Source organism: Pogoniulus pusillus, chromosome 16, assembly GCF_015220805.1.
Source record: "Pogoniulus pusillus isolate bPogPus1 chromosome 16, bPogPus1.pri, whole genome shotgun sequence".
Classification (NCBI taxonomy): Eukaryota; Metazoa; Chordata; class Aves; order Piciformes; family Lybiidae; genus Pogoniulus; species Pogoniulus pusillus.
This window is the reverse complement of record NC_087279.1, coordinates 9,820,179-9,839,761: the sequence shown is the minus strand read 5'-3', so window position 1 is coordinate 9,839,761 and position 19,583 is coordinate 9,820,179. Positions and strand designations below refer to the sequence as shown.

Genomic DNA, 19,583 nt, shown 5'->3' with positions numbered 1-19,583 from the left:
AGTCAGTCTCATATTGGCAGGCAGTAAAACTGCTGTTTAATAAATCTAAAACAAGGTAGCAGATGTTTGAGTTGTCATTATGGAGGCACCAATTAGAATTCTGCAATTAAGTGCAATTTCTCTTTAGCACTTAAAGAAAAATGTTCAACTTGTTTGGCATTCATGGAAATATAGCAAATGTTTGCCAAAGAAATGGAACAAATCATGAGAAATTTACAAAATCTATTTATCTGTTCTTAATCTTAGTCAGTTTGGTTTGTAAATGGAACATTTGTCATCCTGGGGCTGTGTTCTGATGGTGTTGGTAATAGGGTACAAAAGTATTCTTGCTTCTTTATTTACAGCTCGCTTGAGCTGAAGCCTTCTACTTAGACTATATTTAAAGTAAATTGGTTGCTAAGTAAAGTAAGTTAATAACAATTACTGTGTCTAATTATTTTGATTATTTAGGTTACTTGTCAACAGTTCTTGTCCCACTTAAAAGAAGCTGGAACGGGACCAGTATAAGTCTAACAATTGCCAGTTCCCTGTGAGTGTGACTGTACAAAAGGACAGGAGTGAAGGGTTTTAGTGTCCAAATTTGGAAATGGAATACATAATTTTCAAAATTTGAGAGCCAAATTGTCATTAAATTATAGGTTTTAAGGGACCATATGAATGGTTTTGACCGATTACAATAGGAAAGTCTCAACTTACAGATGAATAAGAGCTTATGGTATAAAAAATATGCTAAGACCCTTCTGGAGAAAATGTGGAGGGAAATCTGGGTCTGCAAATTCAGTTTAATGTCTTCTGGAAACACTAATTATAACTCTGATTAATCAGTAGTGTCATACCAAGGCAGAGTTCATTCTTTACACTGTTATGAGGTGTATTACTGTACCTCTGAATTTCTCCATAAATCATTGTCATTTAAAATTGAGAGATATTTAAAACTTATTTTTTAAATTAGAAGGCTTCCAACTTTGTATTTTAATTATTTTCATATTGAAATGTAGATTATTTATTGCAAATGGAAAAAAAAAATCAGAGAACTAAAATAATCAGGAGATGGGAAGACTCACGTGGCATGTTGAGGTCACTAATGAACTATAGTGTATTCAGTATAACACACGTTTGGCTTGGTAGAATAAGTGTTGTTCAGTTACATGTGCCCTACTTCATGTAAAGTATTATTAACTTAAAGTTATCAGTTAATGTTTTCTTAATTTGAAATCAGAAATTCTTGCTCAGGACCCAGTTGAATTAATTGCACAGATAAATGTAGTTAAATTTAGTTATGTTAATAACCTTAAAAATTAGTTCTGCAATAGGTCTCCTATTTTTTCCTCTGATTGTGAAGCTGAAGGAAATAGCACATTTTGGTTTTGTTCCAATTAGTTTTAGCAAGTTGCTCACATCCAGGAATGATGTTCTCATATGTATAGTTCAGATTGCTCATATGGGTCAGTATTTTGCATGTCTGAAAATTTATGCACCAGGAGGTTGTGATGATAAAGTCCATCTGGAGTCTGATCACTAATGCTGTATTCCAGTGGTCAGTAAGGGGGAAGCAGTTGACTGTTTCGCATCATTAATGATCTGAATGATAGGGCTGAGTGCCTAACATGCAGGTTGAAGGTTGCAAAAGTGAGACTGTTAGCCTGCAGATGAGAAGGCTCACAAGGGTACTTTATCAGTGTGTATAAAACATCTGATGTGAGGGAGTAAAGAAAGCGCAGCCAAGCTCTTCTCAGTGGTGCCCAGAGAAAGGCAAAAGACAATGACAACAATTTGGAACACAGGAAAAAACTTCAAAACATAAGAAAACATGTTTTACAATGAGGGTGGCTGAACACTGGCACAGGTTGCCTAGAGAGGTTGTGGAGTCTCCTTCCCTGGAGGTATTCAAAATCCTGGACACAGCACTGAGCAACCTGCTGCAGTTCAACCTGCTTCAGCAGGGCACTGGGCTTTGATGGCATCCCAAAAGAGGGGGGATAGTGTTTGTCAACCTCAAATTCTTCTTTGTGAGGGCAGCAGAGTACTGGAACAGGCTGCCCAGAAAATGTCTCTGTAGTCGAACTCCATCTCTGGACACATTCAAAACCCACCTGCACGTATTCCTATGTGAAATACTTTGGGTGATACTGCTCTAGCAGGAGGGGTTGGACTAGATAATCTTCAGAGGTCCCTTCCAATCCCTACCATTCTGTGATTCTGTCAACTACTCTATAATTCTGTAAAAAATATGTGCAGGACTGACATATCCATCTTTTACCTTTAACTACTGAAAAGAAGAAACAATTTCCTGTTTGCAGTAGGTTTGTTGTTGGGGTTTTTTTTTGTTTTTTGTTGTTCTTTTGTGGTTGGGTTTTTTTTTTTGAGTGAATCAAAGATAAATTTGTCCTTCAAACCGTAAGGATAATTTAATTATTTGCTATTAATCTAAGGGCAAAATAGTAGCTGCCTTTGAATGTAAAACTAGGTAAGAGTCGATGAGACAGTAGAGACTGTCACACCAGCCTTTCAGTCTATTCTTCATGCATGATTTCATCTTCTTTCATAATCACTCTTGGGGGAATGTACGGCTAGCACGATTTTTTCCTTGTTCCTATTACGTGAGCTGAAGCAAGGATGCATCCATATTTACTGCTGCTCTCCCTGCTATGCCATGTTGATCGGAAATGTCATGCTGATGCATTACATAATTACAGCTGGCCCCTTTTTATATGATTATTGCTGTGCTATTATTTGAGGCATCAAGCAGTGTTTAGATACACCATTTTTATGTGTTATCTGTAACTAAATTGTTATGCATCTTGAGCTTCAGCAATAAGAATGACATGGTACCACAGCATCGTATTAATTACACAGGTTGCTGCATCATTGTCAGATCTGTCTTCAGATAATAGAAAAAATATTAAAGAATTATCTTCCTAAAAATTAAATAATTACCCTGCATCAGAGCTAATCTGGTGCAGGAAGCCTGCACTTGAATATCCTCTGACTATTGTGGTAGATCTAATTGTGCCAGTAGTATCTACATAATTCCATTGTTCTGGCTACTGTACAATTATATTGTTGCTTACACCCGATCCAGTCATGAGTCAAAAATTCCTTTTATTAATTTCCTAGGAAGTTTGAGCAGATCTTATAGTTAAATGGTTGCTAAATAAGGAGACAGAGCCCTGTGCTGGGGAGCAGTGCCAAGTGACTGCTGTCACTTGTCTGAGAAGCCTGCTTCATGTCAGCTGAAGGGTGCAGCACATCTGAGGAGTGACAGCAAAGTCTTTTAAACTACCTGTCTATTGCTTCTCATTTCTTGCTGAGACACCACAGTGGAGCTCAGCAGGATGTCCTGGGCAGTCTCTAATCATGAAGGGCGAGGTGTTTATCTTAAGTCTTTAACAGTTTGAACTGCCAGCACCTTGTGGTCCTGACTGAGGCTTGATGTGCAACACAAATGTGCTCTGAGACTACAATTTAAGTATAGCACGGAAGGCTAAATGATGTGGGAATGTTGCCTGCCTTCAGCATGTAGTAATTAAGGGACTGCAGAGTGGCTGGGTCAGGGAGAAGGCTGCCTCACCAGCCATGGTATTAAATAACAATTTCTATTTGTAGAACTTTATTATTAAACGACATTGTTGTTTACAGTTCTGATTTTGGTCTTCAGATTTTCTCTTTCCCATGAAGGCTGAAATGTGTTTCAAGTGCTTTCATTTTAGGTTGTCTAGATAAAGGAAGTAAAAAGAACTTGAAGTGAATTATTTCATGTGCATTTTCCTAAGAAACGGAGCTGCTGCGGGTATGACAGGTTGGTGGACAGTGGGAAGCAAAAGGAATTAGCTGTTCTACCCCTTTCCCAGCCTTTTCAGAATAGAACTTGGAATCAGATCAATACAGGGCAGCACTGGTGAAAGTTCAGATGTTTATTTATGTGATCCATTTATTAATTCCCTCTGTATGTCCTCCCTTCTTTTAGTCCCATTTAGTGCTGGAGAGTACTGCTGATGTGTTTGATTAGCTGTGTAAACCCAGTTTTTGTCTCTTCCTGTCCCTTCCATTGACTTTTAATTCAAACACTTCATGCTCTCCTGTCTGAGAGAGGTATTTGAGTGTCTAAATGACAGAGGAAGTGTTTAAAGGAAAAGGAAGAAACCGTCAATAAAGGGGAATTTACTAAAGCCACTTTCTCCCATCACCTTCTGTTTGATCTTTTCTGTCTCATTCTTTTTCCTACAAAGCAGCTGTCAGTAATCTCTGAATCCAAAATACATGCCACCATCAGAAATGAATGTCTTCTTTTCTGCCCAAGACTCCTCTCTTTCAGAAAGTCTGCAATCAAATTTCTTGTTAAAGCTTGTAGCTGTATAAGAATTCCTTATAACATATCACATCCCAGCCTGCAACGTTTTTCTTGCTTCTGTGCAGCACTGTGTGACACCATTATGTACTGTGTGAAACACAAATCCTCTTGTTTTTGTAAAGTATGGCTGGTCTTAGTTATCAGAGCATATACAACGTCTAATAAAGGGTTCCCAAACATATTTTCTTGTCTGCTTTAGGGACAGATTGCAAGTGTATGTACCACAGGGCTTTGAAATGAGGAGTGGGTAACCATAGTACCTAAAATATGATGTGTTACGGGACAGAATTATCTAAGTCATGCATTTGGAAGCTCACCTTCCTTGCAACCTCTAGTTCTCTGGAATTTAATTGCTTTTCCTGAGCTTCAGATGCAGTGAAGGAAAAGATCTATACTGGTATAAAAACATTTTAAAACTCTGAAGGTGAAAAGGAGATAAATTTTACTTTCTGATGAACAAACATGATATAAATGAATGAGAACACCTATGTAAGTCTACTCAGCAGGGTGCATAAGAATAAAAAAGGTTATCAAACCTTTAAACTTTTCAGTGTTGGGCTTTAAGCGAGTGAAACCAGAATGGTATGTAAGGTTAGTGCAGTCTCTTTCTTCTGATGTTGAAATGATTATGCAATGCTCCAAGTTGTGAACTGTTCTTTTTTGATCCCTTATGCTGACCCCAATTCAAACTGACTTTTGACTTTAATTTAACTGAATATCCACAGCATTGTACCTTGCAGTGATGGTTTGGAGCTGTAAACTCGCACGTAAGTTATCAGAAAGCACATTGTTTGCTCTGTATAAAACAGAGACAACTCATTTATCATTAACATGAAACCAATCTGAAAAGTTGTGATCTTCCTTATCAGTCAACTCCATAACATTTTTCTAGATGTGTCCTCAAGGTTAGCAAAGATGAGACTCTGCACAATATATAGTGACTATTTTTTGTGCCTAAACAGAGACCTTACAAAAGTAAATTCATAGCATTTTAACAGTGTTTTGCCAGATATAGGTATTGAAATTTATCTTTAGGATGCTGGCTTTCTCTTCTTTGTTTTAACTAACAAAAATAGTATTTAAAAATTCTACTAACATTTTGGAGTTGGTTTAATTAGTATTATCCTAGTCATGTGTATAATTTATGTACCAGTTGTGGTCTGCCTGGAAAGCTGTCAGTGTGCTATGTGCTGAGATAGTGCTGAAGGTATGACGTGGGCATTATAGCCAATAAATAATAATACTAAATAATAAATCCAAAGAGAAGATCCACATTCTTTTTTTTTTCTTTTCTTTTTTTTTTTTTTTTTGTGGGGAAAGACAGGTAGGATTGTTAAGTAAACTTTCTAAACAAGAAAGTGAAAGTGTAACAGAAAATTCTGTCTGATACTATTTGCACATCAAACCCTTTCTACTTCTAGATGATCTTTAACCAGATTTCTGTTGCATCCTTACACAGGGATGCAGAGGTGATGCAGCTAGGAAACAATAAAGACAAAAAAGAGTAAAGAACAAAAGAGATTATGGATGGGGTGAAGGATCTAGGAAAATGATCACACTACGAAGGAAGGAAAAACAGTGCTGGTGCTGAATTTCTGTAGTTTGCAGGAACCCAGAGCTTTCTGTAATGAAAAATAGAACAGCTGATGTCCCCTGATGCCTTCTTACTCTTTACACATCTTTTGAAACCATCTCCCATTTTGTGACTGGAAACCTTATTTAATTGAGCAAAGTTTTAGATTCTTAATCCTTTGCTTAAAAGAGCTCCCCCTTTCGTTTTGAAGTTTTAAACAGTCATTTTTAAATCAGTCTTGGTTTAGCTTGAAGTCAGTTGGATGCACCTGTGACTACAAAAATGTGACACATACATTTGATTATAAATTTAGTATGTTTTTGCCTTTCTTTGGATGTTTCCTATAATATAGGAAACATTTTATCTCTGAACTGGACAGTACTGTAGTGTTCTTTTGATGGTTCGAGAAGCATGCATCCTGCTTGAATATTTTAAATTTTACATTTATCAAGTTTAAATATGCAGAGAAAATGCCTGCACATCCTGCTCCAGTGTATCTCTCTTTTCTTTTTTGGGTGGGGGTGGGTTTGGGACAGTAAAGAGTGCAAATTTTTCACAGTTTAACTTTTAAAAATCTGTTTTCCTTAGTGTGTTTGCCTGTTGTGAATGGAGTTGAAATGGAACATTCAATATGGATATAATATGCTAGACAAGTTAATTTTTTAACCTTGGTAAAATGGCTATGTTTACAATTCCTGTTGCTCTAAAGGAGTAGTTCAATCTGTAAACAACAGGATAATAACATGAAACAAAGACTTTATATAATGTATGAATTCATAACTAACATTTTCATTTGGAAAGGCTAGTTTGATCTTCTTGCCAGGTTCTCTCTTTTCACATTGAAAGAGGCAGTAAGAAAAATGAGGCTTAGTAAGTGTTACGGTAAAAATGATTCATTATCACTTCCTACTCTAATTTTAGAAATGAAATCACCTCTTTAAGTTATGCTCACATTTCTATCTTTCTTCCTTCTTCACCTGTTTTATTGTTGAATATTTTCCAATGAAGTAATTCTGACAATTGCTTTTGCAACCCCCGTTCTGTAATAGGTCAGTATCTTGTGGGTTGGTGGTTTTAAGCTCTAATAACACAGGTGTACTTTGACCTAGAAACCTATTTTGGTTTCATAGTTGTAACATCTGTTGTCTTAATATCTGCCTGAAGTTGGGTTTGCATGCAATTATTTGCTTACAATAAATACGTGATTATTGCATCAATAATGTAAAAACTTGGCAGAGGCATTCGAAAACATTTTACAGGGATTGGTGGAAAGCCATTATTGGAGGAAGGTATTGGATCAGCCTCTTCCTTGGAGAATGTTGTACAGTGTGGCTAGTAAAAGATCTTCCATTGAGCTCTTCAGAAACTGCATTCACAAAGATTTAACTTCCTGTTTTCTCTCATATGCTGTCAAATGGAGTTGTTCCTAGTTAATTATTCAAAAGTAACCTCTTTCGGCTGTCCTTTCAATTGTTTTCCAGGTGCCATAAACTGCAGATTTCAGCAAGAAATAAATTTAGATACAGCACAGTAGGAAGTTTTAAAAGCCAGCATCTTCTGCAAAGGATTGTCAAGAACAATCTGCAAGGAGACTGGTTTTGGCATATAGATTTTGAGCTGAAACAGTAGAGGAGAGGAAGTGCTATTTGCCAGCTCTCACCACCATATGCTTCATTGTAACGTAATGTACAAGGAATATGGAGACAGCAGCTGCTCTAGAGGGAGGTGGCCACTTGTTAGGTTTTGAAACCTTCCTGAGATGTCTGTTCATTTTCTTTTCACTGGTGTGTTTTCCTCTTGCTTACATATTTGCAGGCTAAAGATGTTCACTAAAAGAAAACTATTTTTAGACCACAGTAAAAGGAGTGTGGTCTCCTTTGTGTTGAGATTGAATAATTTTAGAAGGACTCTGAAGTGAAATGTGCGTAGATTTTTATTTTCTGGGTATCCATTCATATCAGGGCATGATGAAACCACATGAATTAACTCTTGTCTAAGATTGTATGTCTATGGTCCCTGATTTCCAGGGGCTTTCCTTGATTTGCTTGTGGCCCGATCACATCCACATTTAAGTCACTGTTAAACTTCGCTGACTTCAGTGGCAGAGACAACCAAAAGATCAATGAGGATTTAGATCTAAAATGGAAAGTTTGTATGATATTCACAGTTGGTTTGTACTGCTCAGGCAGTGAAGGTGATTCCTCTGTTGCTGTGAGAAACCTGGTATTTGTAGAGCGCTTCAGGAGCAGTGTGCCTGCACTGTCATGAAAATGAAACTATATTTTAAAGAGTATTTTTCTGACTCCTAAGATTTTCTTACCCACTGTGTATAAGAATCCTTCCAGATACACATAACTACAAGCACTTGGGTTTTCAATTAGGCATTCTTAAGTGAATTTGAGAATCCAAAGGGAAGTTGCATCACAGTTTAATGGGATTATAGCAGGGCAAGTTGTTACAGCATATAATAAAATTAATATATCATATTAGTGTTTTTGCTGAGTTTCAGTGCCAATACCTTGGAGTAACACTAAAATGCATTGCAACATAAATGTGACCCATGTAATGCAGTAAAAATGATGGTTTGTGTAGGAGAAAGAGGTTACAACTCTTTTTGGAAGGATAAATCTCTTCTAGACAGAAGCTTTTGGATCATTATATATCACTCACCATAGATGCCTCTCTTAGAAAAAGAAATTAGATTAATCTTTCACCAGATAGGTATTTTCCTAGTGATATATAGATTCTTTTTAATGGGGGGTAAAAAAGAGAGATAATTCTTAGATTTTAATTTTTATATCTTCAATTTTTATATCTTCAATTCTAGGTCATATCTATCTGACCTTCACTATTCAAACCAGCTACTGGGTATCTGGAATATATACTTATTTAGTTATGCTTAAAGGTCCCCTTTTCCCTTTTTTTGTGACTATACATGTTGCAAGAATTCAAATGTAAGTAGGATTACTGATTTGTAGGTTTAATCATTCTCTACATTACTCTTCATGCCACATTCACATTCCTAAGGGAATTACGTCTCCTTAGGAATCCCATTTCTGAAGTAGACTGGATTTCATAGTCTGCAGTGAAATTAAACATGGATTCTGAATATAATCCTGCGGTCTTAAGTGAGGCAGAAGTTTAAGTCATGTTGAAAATGATCACAGAATCACTGAATGTCAGGGGCTGGAAGGGACCTTGAAAGATCATCCAGTCCAACCCCCCTGCCAGAGCAGGATCACCTATACCAGATCACACAGAAATGCAGCCATGCAGGTTTTGAGTATCTCAGGAGGGCTTACAGTTCTGTCTGGAATCAGACCAAAATCTTTTTTCAGTGGGGAGTAAAGCTATGAAAAGACTTTCCCTTCTTTTGGTCCCCATAAGTATAGCTCAGCCCTGGCTGAGGCAACATTTGGTAATTCTGATGAGTATAGAAAAATACAAGTTATAAACAGTCTGTTATTCACACAGAGATTGATCTGAGTCATTCTGGAGTTTTGGCAACTCGAGAACCTTTGGCTTGGGGCTTATTTACTTTCAAGAAAGTTTGTGAACAACGAAATGTACATGAAATGTATGTTTGCTTGTATTTTGAACAGGAAGTTAATGCCTTTCTTGTCCCTTGAATTGTGAGGATTGTTGCTAAATATTTAGCTGGCTCCAGTTTGTCTAGCATATAAAGCATTTGTTGTCTAAAGCAGTAAAAATGTGTAAATGAGTAAAATGTGGCAGTTCCAGAGACAGGTGCTTCTAGCTGTAGAACTGTAGATTGTTGGAAATACTTTTTTCACTAAGATTTTACTGTTATGATTAATTGCAGATGTACATAAAAACATGTCTTGTAGGTTTAACCATGAAAGTCAGCAGAAGAATTTAGTTGTAAGGATGTGAGAAAAACGAAACTGCCTGTTTGTGAGAAATGAGGATGAATTAGTTTTGACTATAAAGAAGGTTACTTAATCTTAATTACTGTATTATTGCCTAACCACCATGAGCTACTCAGCTGCCAGTAGCTAATTTAAAGAACAGAAATGCAAGAGACCAAATGCAGCTCTTTGTCCAGAGGAATTTTCCTTAGAGTGAAAATAGCTGCTTCAGATCTGTTACAGGCCTGTGGATTTTTGATAGCTTTTGAAAAGTGGATGACTGCACATTCAGTTTCACATCTTTAACTGCACGCTGTCACTTTGGTATTAATTGTTCAGAAGGCGCTGTGTGCTGTTTACCTTTAGAGAAGTTAATACCTGCTGTTTTCTTCTCTTCAGCCACCAGAAAAAGAGGGTGGTCTGCCTCGCCAGGTGGGCAATAAGACAGAATGTGGCCTCTTGGGATTTGTCCTGGATTTGAAGCAGGATTATGAGCCTGTTCGGAACCTCATCCCCGAGGAGAAACTCTATAAAGTTTACACCTTCAACTCTGTGAGAAAGTCAATGAGTACTGTCATTAAAATGCCAGATGGCAGCTTCCGAATGTACAGCAAAGGAGCTTCGGAAATTGTTCTAAAGAAGTAAGTTCAAGGGATTAGTTGCAGTTGCTGTATTCTTCCAAAACCATCTCATGTGGGTATTTGGAATTTGCTACTTCCAGCAGAACTGTGACACACTTCGATGGTATAAACTGTTATTGTGCTTTTCTAGGTTTTTTTAGTACTCTTGCAAAACTGTTTGGCTTATTTTTATTTTCCTTGGCTAGCGAAAGAATTGAATCTACGTTCAGTACCTTATGACTGGATTCTTTACATTGGACCCGTTTGGAAAATAAAGATTTTTCAATTTCATTGTAAATTGTCAGCTCATTAATTATATAGCTATTGAGAAAATAATGGATGAAGGGCTCTTGGAGTCTCTGTAATAAGTGGCAAATTCTCTCTGATGTTTCAGTAGTGAATCTTCTTTTTTAATCTAGAAATTTGCAGTACAAATTTAAAGCTTGCCATCGAAAAAGAAAATGTTGAATGAAACAAGCCAATACAAGCAAATAATTTTCAGCAGAATAGACAGTCAACCTTTTTTTCCTTTTTTCTTTTATTTTTTTTCCTGAAATAAAAAGGTGTTCCAGGATCCTTAATTCAGCTGGTGAACCTCGTATCTTCAGACCACGGGACCGAGACGAAATGGTGAAGAAGGTGATTGAACCTATGGCCTGTGATGGACTGAGAACCATCTGCGTTGCTTTCCGAGACTTCAACAGCAGCCCAGAGCCTGACTGGGACAATGAGAATGACATTTTATCTGACCTGACTTGCATTTGTGTCGTTGGCATTGAAGACCCAGTAAGGCCAGAGGTATGTTGAATTCTTATGTTACAAAGCATTTCTCATAGAACTGGACATAAATGGAACTAAAGATTTCTTGCAGTTTTTATCTTTTTTTCCCCTCCTTTTCTAATTAGCTCTGTCAGAGAAGATAGAAATAGCTTTAGAAATAGGCTTTACTTGATCAAAAGTCAAATAATTAAATCAATTATTGATCAACCAATAATTAATTAAAATAAAACAAAGTAGGACTTTTTGAACTGCAGAATCGAGATGACTTAACCTCTGCTCAAGGAGTAGTATAGAGGAGGATTGATGAGCAGAAGTTTCATTATGCTCACAGGTATTAAATAGTTTTCCTTGAAGTAATGCAGTGATGTGCAACTCATCAGTAGAGAAAAGATGTGCAGGGGCAAAGTGATTATAACTGCACACAGAAATTGCACAGTCTTGGAGTTTTGTGATTTACTGTAGCAGCTGCCAGCTCACTAATTGAAGATTGCAACTGGTGGCTGCTAATTTTAAATGTATTTGGCCAGGGAGAGCCTTTGCCATGGAGAGGCTACAGATTTCATGGATGGTACATGTAGATGGCTTATAACAATATGACTAAAATTTGAGCTCGATTAAGCAGAGCATTTAAATAAGTATCAGGTGTGGACAGCGAAGCGTGTGCTTGCTACTATGCTCGTAAATTATGTTGCTACAATGAAACCAAAGGTAGATTAAGAGGTGGAAATTAGGGGTTTGACCAGTGTATACAGTGCTTGATAATGAATCTTGACAGTGGAGAAGTAATTCCATTTTACACTTTGGAAACAGTGACAGAAGGTAGGTCCCAAAGTTGAAAGTGCTGAGCATAAAATGGAGGCATTTTGGATATCTTTGGCGCTTTTCTCGCTGACTCAACCGCATGTGTGTGGCTATGGCTGCTGTGTAGGCAGAGCTGCAGCTGCCCCAGCACCTCCTGCATTTGGGGGGGAGCGGCTGATGCCCTCCTGTTACATGCCAAGAAAGCCACTCTCCAATTCTGCTGTTACTTCAATGGATTATTAATGACTGTGACTCACTTTGGAGTAAGATAATTGAAAGATAACTCAGTTCCTCTTATACAAAATGGGTGGGGTTCTGCAGCAAAAGGTAGGTAGCTTGGTACCAATTTTGGTGTTGTTTTTTTTTATATTCTGTCTAGTTTTGTGGGTTTGTTGGATTTTTTTAAAATCACGTCTAAATCTTTATATTTGATCCACTGAGAATTGGTGGCAATGATGGACATGTTAGGAAAATTCTATTTGTTATTTACTAAAACATCAAAAGCATAAATTAACTTGATTTATTTCCCCAAGCCTTTATAAAGTAGGCTCTTAGATACTTCTGACTGCTGTAACTTTGGAAACTTAGCACAAACTATTTACACCTACAGGTAGCAGCTGCATAACTATGCTTTGTGTGATAATGGACTTTCTTGGGGTTTTTTTAGTAACAAGAAGGTTGTAATATAAGATGAATCTTGCTTGAGTGGAAAAGGTGTGATTAACTCCATATCTCCACAGTCATCAGATAAACAGCATTTACTTTATCTGTCATGGGATGCTCTCTTGCTACTAATCCATCTGCCCCTGCACCTGACATGTCAAGTCTTTAAAAATGTTTTAATATGTTCTTAGCATGCTTTGTCTGCAGTGACCCCTTAATGCTGTAGCTGATACAGATACAAACTCAGAAGATTGTAATTGGCAGTGACCACTGGTACTGTAGTCAGCCTCTCTTTCCCTCCGCAATTATTTGTGATACCTGATAGAGAATATCTGTAAGTCAGGTAATATGTGGTGTGACAGATGGGGGGAATGGACAGCATTGGGATTTGCAGTTATTATTGAAAATAGCTGCAAACTACCCTTTCATGTTGTTCTTATGAATGTGTTTTATAAGAGAAATGCTCTCATCTCATAGGGGATAATTTCTTAGGAGCCAGAGGTAAAAATGAATAGCGTTGCTAAAAGTAAAGAGGTCAAGTCTGACTCTGTGTGAAGGATCAAAGAAGATGAAGGCAGGAAAATGTTTTATTTCTAGATAATTATTTGAATAATGTATTGAATTTCTTGTCATTTAACACCAGAAGGTTCACTAACACTTATTTCATTGCAAGGCATGTAGTAAAACCTTCCTCGTTTCAGAATTTTACCAAATGTTGGACTTTTTTGGGGACATTTTGGGAGAGATATTTTACTCATTCTCCTTTTTGACTGTTTAATGTGGTAGTAACATCGCAAGAAAAAAAAACAAACAACAATATTTAAATCATTACTACTTCACACATTGGTAAAAAGCAGTATCAGCACCTTAGGAAAAGGAAATAAACTGAAAAAAAAACAAACCAGAAGAAAACCATAACAATCTGGAATACTGTGCAGGTATGGAATATCTGACAGAGTGGTATCATTTTTGTATTTATTACAGTGGTGAAATTACCATTGTCCGTGCAAGTAGTGAACTGCTCTAAGGGAGCTTAGTATTTTGCCAGAATTAAATCCATTAATTGGAGTTGGCACTGAAGTTTATGAATTTTCAAAGTACTTTCTAAAGAGGAAACAAGAACATAAAAAAATGGAAATGGTACAGCCACCGACATTTTACTAATATTCTCAGTATTCAAGGATATCAGAATTTATAAAGACAGATGAGGTGATTCCAGTGGAAGAACCCTATGTCATCATCCTGTCAGCCTGTGTGGCCGTTTGAGCTGATCCTCTAGGTCAGACATAGGGGAGATTCTTTCGCCTGCAACCAGGGGACTGGAAGCGGTCCCAGGGGAGGCGGCGAGGTCCTCGGAAGGCGAACCCACTAACACCATCGAGCCTGCTAATGCCACTGTTCCTGCCTTAGCCCCGTTTGCCTCTGCTGAGCCGGCTGCTGTTGCTGCTGTTGGGAAGGGTCCTTCTGCCTCAGCCTCAGCCCCACGTTGGGCGCCAAAAAAAAGTCCTGTCCCGGGTTTGGGCTGATCCCTCCCCCGGGAAGAAATTCACAACACAAACCCCCCTACTTTTTTGAAAGTCAGGGAAAGATGAAATTGTATTTTCTTATAATATAAGTATAACAATGTAACGAGAAAAATAATAACTAGAGAAGGAAGGAAGGGTAAAAAAAAGAAAACAATACAATAACCTTAAGGGAGATGGGGAGGGGGTCAAGCGGCGGCGAAGCAGCAGAAGCAGCAGGAGCCAAAACAGCAGCCGGGGAGGATAGGCGAAGCTGCAGCAGCAGAAGCCAGCGGGTGAAGGGGGAGAACAAACTGTGCTTCTAGACATTAAGTTCTTGATGCTCCAATGAAATTATATTAATTTATCTATTGTTGCCATTTATGTGGCCTATCCCTGGAATGTTCATCTCTCCCCTATGTCTGACCTAGAGGATCAGCTCAAACGGCCACAGCCTGTAATTCCTTTTAAATTGCATTCCCATTTTCCTTAGGGAAGGCTCAGCGTTATCCTTTTCCCTAAGATGACTGTTGGAGTTAACATGAGCATGGTGGCAACCTCCTTGTTTCCACAGAGCTCCTGCGGCACGTTGCTCGTGCGCATATTTGGAGAATTTCTATGTATGAATACCTGTGGTGTCAGTGGTGTTGTGTAAGCATGGGTTCAGAGATAAGATCATCTCTTCTGATGATATTGCTGGGGACTTTCTTGCGCTTGCATTTCCTTTCATACATTAAAAGAAACTGTTTGGATGAATTATTCATAATGATGTCCAGCACCTGATCAGTTTTATCTGGCATATGGGCACCAGGCACCCTGATTTTTGTATAATTCCTAGGTTAATTCACACACAAGCTCATTCATTGACAGCTGTTCTGATCAAGCACGGAAATACCTGCTTGATATTTATCTCTTGAGTGTGTGTGTGTTGGTTTTTTTTCTTGGGTAAATATACAAGAGAACAAACAGAATGATGTCTTGTTCCTGTAGAGATTTCTCTGTTGATTTTGACAGCCTTCCTGGATTGATTTTAATGAGTCTGTACTGGCTTACACTGATTTGCCAATGTACGCCTACAATCTGTTATTTCTGGGAGAGGAACATAAATCACTTCCAAATGTCACCTATTTATTTGTCACCTGATTCTGACAGATATTCCTGCACTGGATAATTTATGCATGTATGCATGCATGCATGCATTAGGAGGCCTTCTTTGCCGAGAGAAAATAAACCAGAACATTTTAAAACATGTATTTAAGCTCTGAAAAACTGGTGGAAAATATCTGCTTCCACTGCCCACTCAGTCTGCCAACACTCTTTCTCCCTTACAGCAATAAAAAAAATATGAACAATATTTTAACTGTAATTACTGTACACAGTATTAAATCAGATACCACCCACCAGCTGTCCAAAAAATGAGAGAAGAGGAAAATAGAATTATTTTTCTAGTTATATGTGAGATGTATTTGAAACTAGGTTGTCCTCCCATGCCCTTGGTTAATAGGACTGGCACTTTGTGTGAGCAGACTGTTTTTTCTGGGTAATTTATTTTTCCTCTTTGTGGTTCATACCCTGTGCTGGTCTAACAGAAAATCATCTAAGTCTGTCATATCCTATGTATGAGGGGTCACCACAGCAAAGTGGATACTAAGGGTATTCCAAACTGGCAAATGGAATATAGCCAGGATTATTAATATGGAAACTGGGTAAATCAGGAGTCATTTGCTTAAGTAATAGATTTAATCTGATTGTATGTCTCCCATAGAAGTCCATTTCATAACATTAAAAGGCTTCAGGTCCAAATACCACTTGTGGAAAGAAAACTCTCAGTGAGCAGAGATGAGGAAATGTGTAGAGAAACATCTGTCCCTAAATTTTTTATCTTGGTTCTGTAATCTGCATTGACAGAGTCATTCTCCAGACAGCACATTTTGTGGATGCAGTCTGAGGGTGGAGTGATTTTTGTCATAATCATGGGAAAAGTACTAGTCTGAGCTTCAACTGGGTGTTAGTTTAGTGAGGCATTTTGGAAAATAGAATCATAAAATCATAGAATGGTTTAGATTGGAAGGGACCTCAAAGATCATCTGGTTCCAACCTCCTGCCATAGGCAGGGACACCTCCCACTAGAACAGGTCATTTAAGGCCTCAAGAAACTTCACAACTGCCTTTAAGAAAGATGCAGAAACAGTATGAAGTTGTATTCACTGATTGGAGTAATAATGATCTACAACATGGTTTAAGGGTGTTTAACTTCAGTCTTGACATGCAGTCCAAGATCTCTAGCTTTTCTGGCCCCATGAAGTCATTAGAAGCCCAGCATTCACCACACTGCATCAGAGCAGTGGCTGTCTTGTAAAAGGAAATGTCTTGCCCTCAGCAATGGCACATACTCAAATAATGCACAAAAAGAAATGCACAAAATTATCAGTGTAATATTGTAGATGCTGGCTCCTTTTCTTAATGTTTTCTCTAGTAATGGATGAGATGAATCCACTCTAATTTGCATTGACTTCTGCAATACACTTATCTCTAAAATAAAGAATAAGATCAGCAAGCTGCACTCAGCTGGCAATAGGATATAATAAGGCAGTGCTATTATAGCTAGCAATATATATGTTGATACCCTCCCTTAAATAGTTTAAAAATTAATATTATTTTAATTATTTTAGAATATGTTTCATGATCCCATTCTTTGTTGATTATTTTCTGAGGAAATCAACTAGTAACTAAAATCATTTTTCAGTTTTACAGTTTTGAAATATGTGAATTATTCGTGGCATTTGAAACTTGTTTATTTAGGTATTCTACCTGTTGATATGCATGAATTAATATACTAGAGTGCAATAAGCTATATGCTAGATTACAATAAGCTTTTCAATTATTTTGTAGCCAGGTGGGGGTTGGTCTGTTCTCCCAGGCAGCCAGCAACAGAACAAAGGGACAAATTCTGCTGGAGGAGGTATAGGCTTGATGTTAGGAGGAAGTTCTTCACAGGGAGAGTGATTTGCCATTGGAATGGGCTGCTCAAGGAGGTGGTGGACTCACTGTCCCTGGAGGTGTTCAAGAAAAGACTGGATGAGGCACTTAATGCCATGGTCTAGTTGACTGGATAGGGCTGGGTGATAGGTTGGACTGGATTATCTTGGAGGTCTCTTCCAGCCTGGTCAATTCCATGATTCTATGGTTTTATTGAGAGGAAAGTTTGGATCAGAAGTTAGATATTTTTCTATATCAAATATACGTACTCTCTCATCATATTTGTATGTATGTTGAGTATGCTAGGTTCAGCATTCTGTACCTTGATACTAAAGGCCAAAGAAAGCTACAGAGTACTCCTTTTATTAAAGCCAGGAGAAGCCTTAAGCAGCTGATATAAAAAGTGGTTTTTGTGCTTAATGATGCCAGATGTACCGTGCCTGTGATGTAACTTCTGTTGGGAAATAGTCAGGTTCTATGACATAACATACATGATTTATCTTTTTGCTTCCTGAATTTCTTAGCCTCAAAACATTCTGATTGAGAACACCTGACTTACATTGATTTCTTATCTAGGAATTTTCTTTCCCAATATACTGCATTTGTAGGTCCCAGAAGCCATAAGAAAGTGCCAGCGAGCTGGGATTACAGTCCGCATGGTTACTGGAGACAACATCAATACAGCACGTGCCATTGCCATAAAATGTGGAATCATTCATCCAGGAGAAGACTTTCTCTGCCTCGAGGGGAAAGAGTTTAACAGAAGGATCCGGAATGAGAAGGGAGAGGTAATTCATATTGTAGATATGATATTAAAAAATAGATGAGGACACTGCAGTGTTTCTCCTGTGCCACGTGTCAGTAAAGGCTACTTGGAGAGATTGCTGCATCTTTCAAGCTGTAGCCTTTTGCAATTCAAAATCCCAGCAAAAGTCTCATCTTGAGATAGAGCCACTGATAGAGCCACTATCAGTTTAACACTTGCCTAATTCAGCACATTTAGAACCACAGCACAGTCTGCAAGAAATCAAAAGTAACATTGGAGCAAGTTTGTTAACAGGGATGAGAGGAGAGATCAACAGCCATTTGCAAGTCTGTCTCATAAAAATGAGACCTGTAAAGAGAACCAGCTCCTCTCCTTTCTCTATGCCACTTTAGCTGATGTACTGCTATAGCCACTCTAATTATTTGCATAACTTAATCTAGTCTTCAGATTATCAGCTCTTCATAAAAGATGAAGTTAACACACAGACTATTTGAGTCAGCTTTATATAAGTAAACGCTGCTGTATCTTTTCCATTGTTAATGAATAAACACAGCTATTTACTCCTTACATTGACTGATTAATGGAATCCTGGGAATGTTAGTATACATCATGGGTTTGTCCTTGTTGCTGTTAGTGTACAAAGAAAATCCTGGCATTATTGATGCCAAAATGAAGAACTTGAATTCAAGTGTGGGATAGAGCAATAAATCTCTACTTGTGAATATAGAATTATCATAGAATCATGTTTGATCAGCTTTGAGAAATCCACTGTCCTTTACCTAGAGTCATGAGTGTGAGTGGAATTGTTCATAAAGATACTAAGAAAGGCTGATTAGATACTATGGCAAAATTTACTTATGTTAGCCAACAACTGAGCTTTGGTAGTAATAGAAAGTTGCCTTTTTGGATCATTCCTCCTTTGCAGTGTCAAGGGCTACTGTAATTTTTCTCTGCTTTTTGGAGAAGAGCAGCAGAGTAGTGAAGTCAGTCATCTGACATGTGGACACAAATATGTTTTGCATTTTGTTAATCACAGCCTAACAGCTTCCCTGTTTTAGGTGGGTTTTTTTGTGTGTTCCTCTTCCTCAGATTGAGCAAGAGCGGATTGACAAAATCTGGCCAAAGCTTCGAGTGCTTGCTCGCTCATCTCCCACGGACAAGCACACTCTGGTGAAAGGTGCGTGTGTACTGCTTCCATGTGTGTATGAATATGATTGACACAGCTATTGAAGCATGCTAAGCACACCATCTGTGTTGTGAAAACAACTATACCTGAGTTGTTACCTTTAGCTTCATCTCTATACACCAAGGAAATTTCTCTGAAACCAGTTCTCTTGTGTTTGGGTTCTACCTGAGCCTTCACATGGAATATAGTAGGAAACTGCCTGGCAGGAAGAACAGAAATATAATAATATGTCTGGAAGGAAACATAGTGAATCTTACATTTGCCTTGAGGCTTTTAATTGGAATAAAACAAAGCCCTAGCTGGGTAGAGAAAATGTGTTTGCTGCTTAGAGAGAAAACATTGGGAAGTCAGTTGTTCTTCATATAAACAGGATGTAGATTTTGTAAGTCTTTCCCTGTGCCTCTTTATAAAGAAAAGAAGAACAATGTCATTTACAAATGTATCTGTTCCCCACAATTACTTTTAGAGTATTCCAAGATAAAAAACCTTTTCA

The 19,583-nt window shown here is 37.9% G+C and overlaps 1 protein-coding gene across 11 annotated transcripts in view; it reads left to right on the top strand.

The window, feature by feature from the left end:
• ATP2B2 (ATPase plasma membrane Ca2+ transporting 2) overlaps positions 1-19,583 on the top strand; it is a 398,492-nt gene that overhangs the window by 336,494 nt on the left and 42,415 nt on the right. For all 11 annotated transcript variants that reach the window (XR_010305183.1, XM_064156366.1, XM_064156370.1 and 8 more), the window contains 4 exons: positions 10,193-10,434; positions 10,977-11,211; positions 17,747-17,926; positions 18,994-19,081. Coding sequence is in view for 10 of the 11 variants with exons in the window: in XM_064156366.1 (XP_064012436.1) it covers positions 10,193-10,434; positions 10,977-11,211; positions 17,747-17,926; positions 18,994-19,081 (745 nt within the window). In the remaining variant the exon portion in view is untranslated. The remainder of the gene's footprint in view (positions 1-10,192; positions 10,435-10,976; positions 11,212-17,746; positions 17,927-18,993; positions 19,082-19,583) is intronic.